Consider the following 2,204-nt stretch of genomic DNA (forward strand, 5'->3'; position numbering starts at 1 on the left):
TGGTTTGCTGCGAAGGCACAGTTCAAATGACTACCCTGGCTACGCAGGCAGTGTTCCCCCTCACCTGGTGCCTTGGAATGGTGTGCGGCGGGCCAGCGACCCTGCCCGGACCGTGGCCAACCCTCATGCTGCACCCAAGGTGCATCGTTTTAAGAGCATGGGTAACGTGAATGTGCCAGGAGTGGGCAGAACTGCTCTGCAGCCCTTGGGTGGTTCTGATGCCAACCTTCAGCGCCATGTCTTCTCCCCACGCCCACCCAGCATCAGTGAAAATGTCTTCCTGGAGAGTGTGAGCATAGAGGGCCCTGGCCCAGGCACAGAGTCTGGCTTGCTAGAGGTGGAACAGTACTTGAACTACCCTGAGGAAAGCTTCGCATGCCAGGGGACAGGTGTGGAGCTCCAGTGTGAAGGCCTCTATGGCAGCGTTCGCCGGACCACGGAGGTTATGCAGCTGAACGCAGGAGGGCACAGGGACATGGAGGAGGGCTTGCTTCAGTCTGAGTTCTCCCTCCCTCAGTGCCAGGTGAACCAGCACTTCACGAGTATGCGTGCTGGCAAAGGGACCATGCCAGCTCCTTGGGATGAACCTCCCCAAGGCAATCTGGAGATGAGTTCTGGGCAGTCAGGTGTCAGTACCTCTGCTGCTACGATGTCTGGGCCACACTGTCACCATCAAAGTACTGAGTACCCACTACCCAGTTCTTGTGGGCAGCAGCCCAAACTTGTGGGCTCATGCCAGGACAGTGGATTTTCTGGGGGGCACCGGCCTAACCGACTACAGATCAAATCTGAGCAGCGTTACCCAGCACCTGCCCCAGCACTTGCTCCCTGCCAGAATGCCAAGCTTGCTGGGCCCATGCAACGTCCTGCATCATTTGGCCAAGCCATGAATGTAGGGCCTGGTGGTTACCAGTCTGACGAACAGGCACCTGTCAGTTACATGGGTATGTTGAGCCCAAGCACTAGAAGAGCCCAGACCCCCACCATGCAGACCAAAGAAGTGATGGTCCGTAGCTATGTGCAGGCCCAGCAGGCTCTGATGTGGGGAGACCAAATAGCCTCCAAGGGAGGGGAGGCTGCCATGGGGCTGGGAAGTGAACCTGTGCAGTGCCAAGGCATGCAAGCACCACTGTACCTCAGCCCCAAGTACTCTGGTTACCAAGTCAAACCAGATCATCTGCAGGGTGTGGCAGAGACCCAACACCTCCTAAATGCACCATGCTTCAACCCAGAGATGGTGCCACACCCACCTGGTGGCCCTAAACCACCTGGTCACCAAAACAATCTGAACTATGTGGGCAACCTGGCTCAGCCAAATCATTCCTATGAGGGAGTAGAAGGCAGCTCCCGGCGTGTACTTTGCTTGCCCACTTCCCGCCCCATGCCTGAGGGATGCAGTAATGCCCTGCTGTGTTACCCAGGCCAGGGCACACATGTGCAGGTGGGCAAAGGTGGGCATAAGCTGCTGGGTCAAACGGCAGCAAGCTGTGGGGATCCCAGGCATTATGGTGGGAGCTTGGAAGGACTCAAAGGCAGCTCATATTATTACCTGGATGCAGGGGAGCAGGTCGCTAACAGCCTGGACTCCCTGGACCTAGAAAATACTCACCTTGACTTTGCTGCCATCGTGGAAGATCCAGAGACACCTGCACTGCTGCCTGGGCCCCAAAGCTATGCTGGTGGCCTCCTGCTTCCTGCATCTGGTGGTGCCAACATGGCTGTGGGTGACATGAGCTCCATGTTGAGCACTCTGGCAGGGGAGAGCCATTTCCTCAACTCCCTGTCCTAACTAGGAGATACCAGCCATCAGGTGGGCATGTCTGATACCAGGGAGGGGGGGCAAACCACATTTGGGCAGAGGTGTGAAATGCCTTCTCACATGTGCATATTTATGCGTGGGGCGGGGGAAGTGGGGAGAAACAGCCCTGGAGTCTCCCCTTTTCCAGTTGGTGAGTGTCGGGCTCTTTCAGGGGAGGGATGTTGCTGGGTCCCAGAAACAGCAGCAACCCTGATGAGGCCCTTCAGGTCACCTTGTGGGGGGAACTGGTTTTACGGAGCCCTTCCATTCCAGTGCCTGGAACTTTTCCCTGTCTCCCCTGGCTCTCTGGACAAGGTGGCCCTGCACAGTTGCAATGTCGAAACCAAAGAGTTCCACTCCCCAACCCTGTGGGCAGGCCCCACCCCTATGTTCCGACTGCCCCCCG

At 57.3% G+C, this 2,204-nt stretch overlaps 1 protein-coding gene across 1 annotated transcript in view; it reads left to right on the forward strand.

Annotated features, from left to right (window-relative positions):
• The window catches only part of GLI1 (GLI family zinc finger 1), an 8,031-nt gene extending 6,242 nt beyond the window's left edge, over positions 1-1,789 (forward strand). Inside the window, 1 exon segment of the mRNA XM_010286822.1 lies at positions 1-1,789. This exon segment is cut by the window's left edge and continues 29 nt beyond it. Within this exon segment, the coding sequence (XP_010285124.1) occupies positions 1-1,789 (1,789 nt within the window).
• The last annotated feature ends 415 nt before the right edge of the window (positions 1,790-2,204 follow it).

Source organism: Phaethon lepturus, unplaced genomic scaffold (assembly GCF_000687285.1).
Source record: "Phaethon lepturus isolate BGI_N335 unplaced genomic scaffold, ASM68728v1 scaffold14525, whole genome shotgun sequence".
NCBI classification, from domain to species: Eukaryota; Metazoa; Chordata; class Aves; order Phaethontiformes; family Phaethontidae; genus Phaethon; species Phaethon lepturus.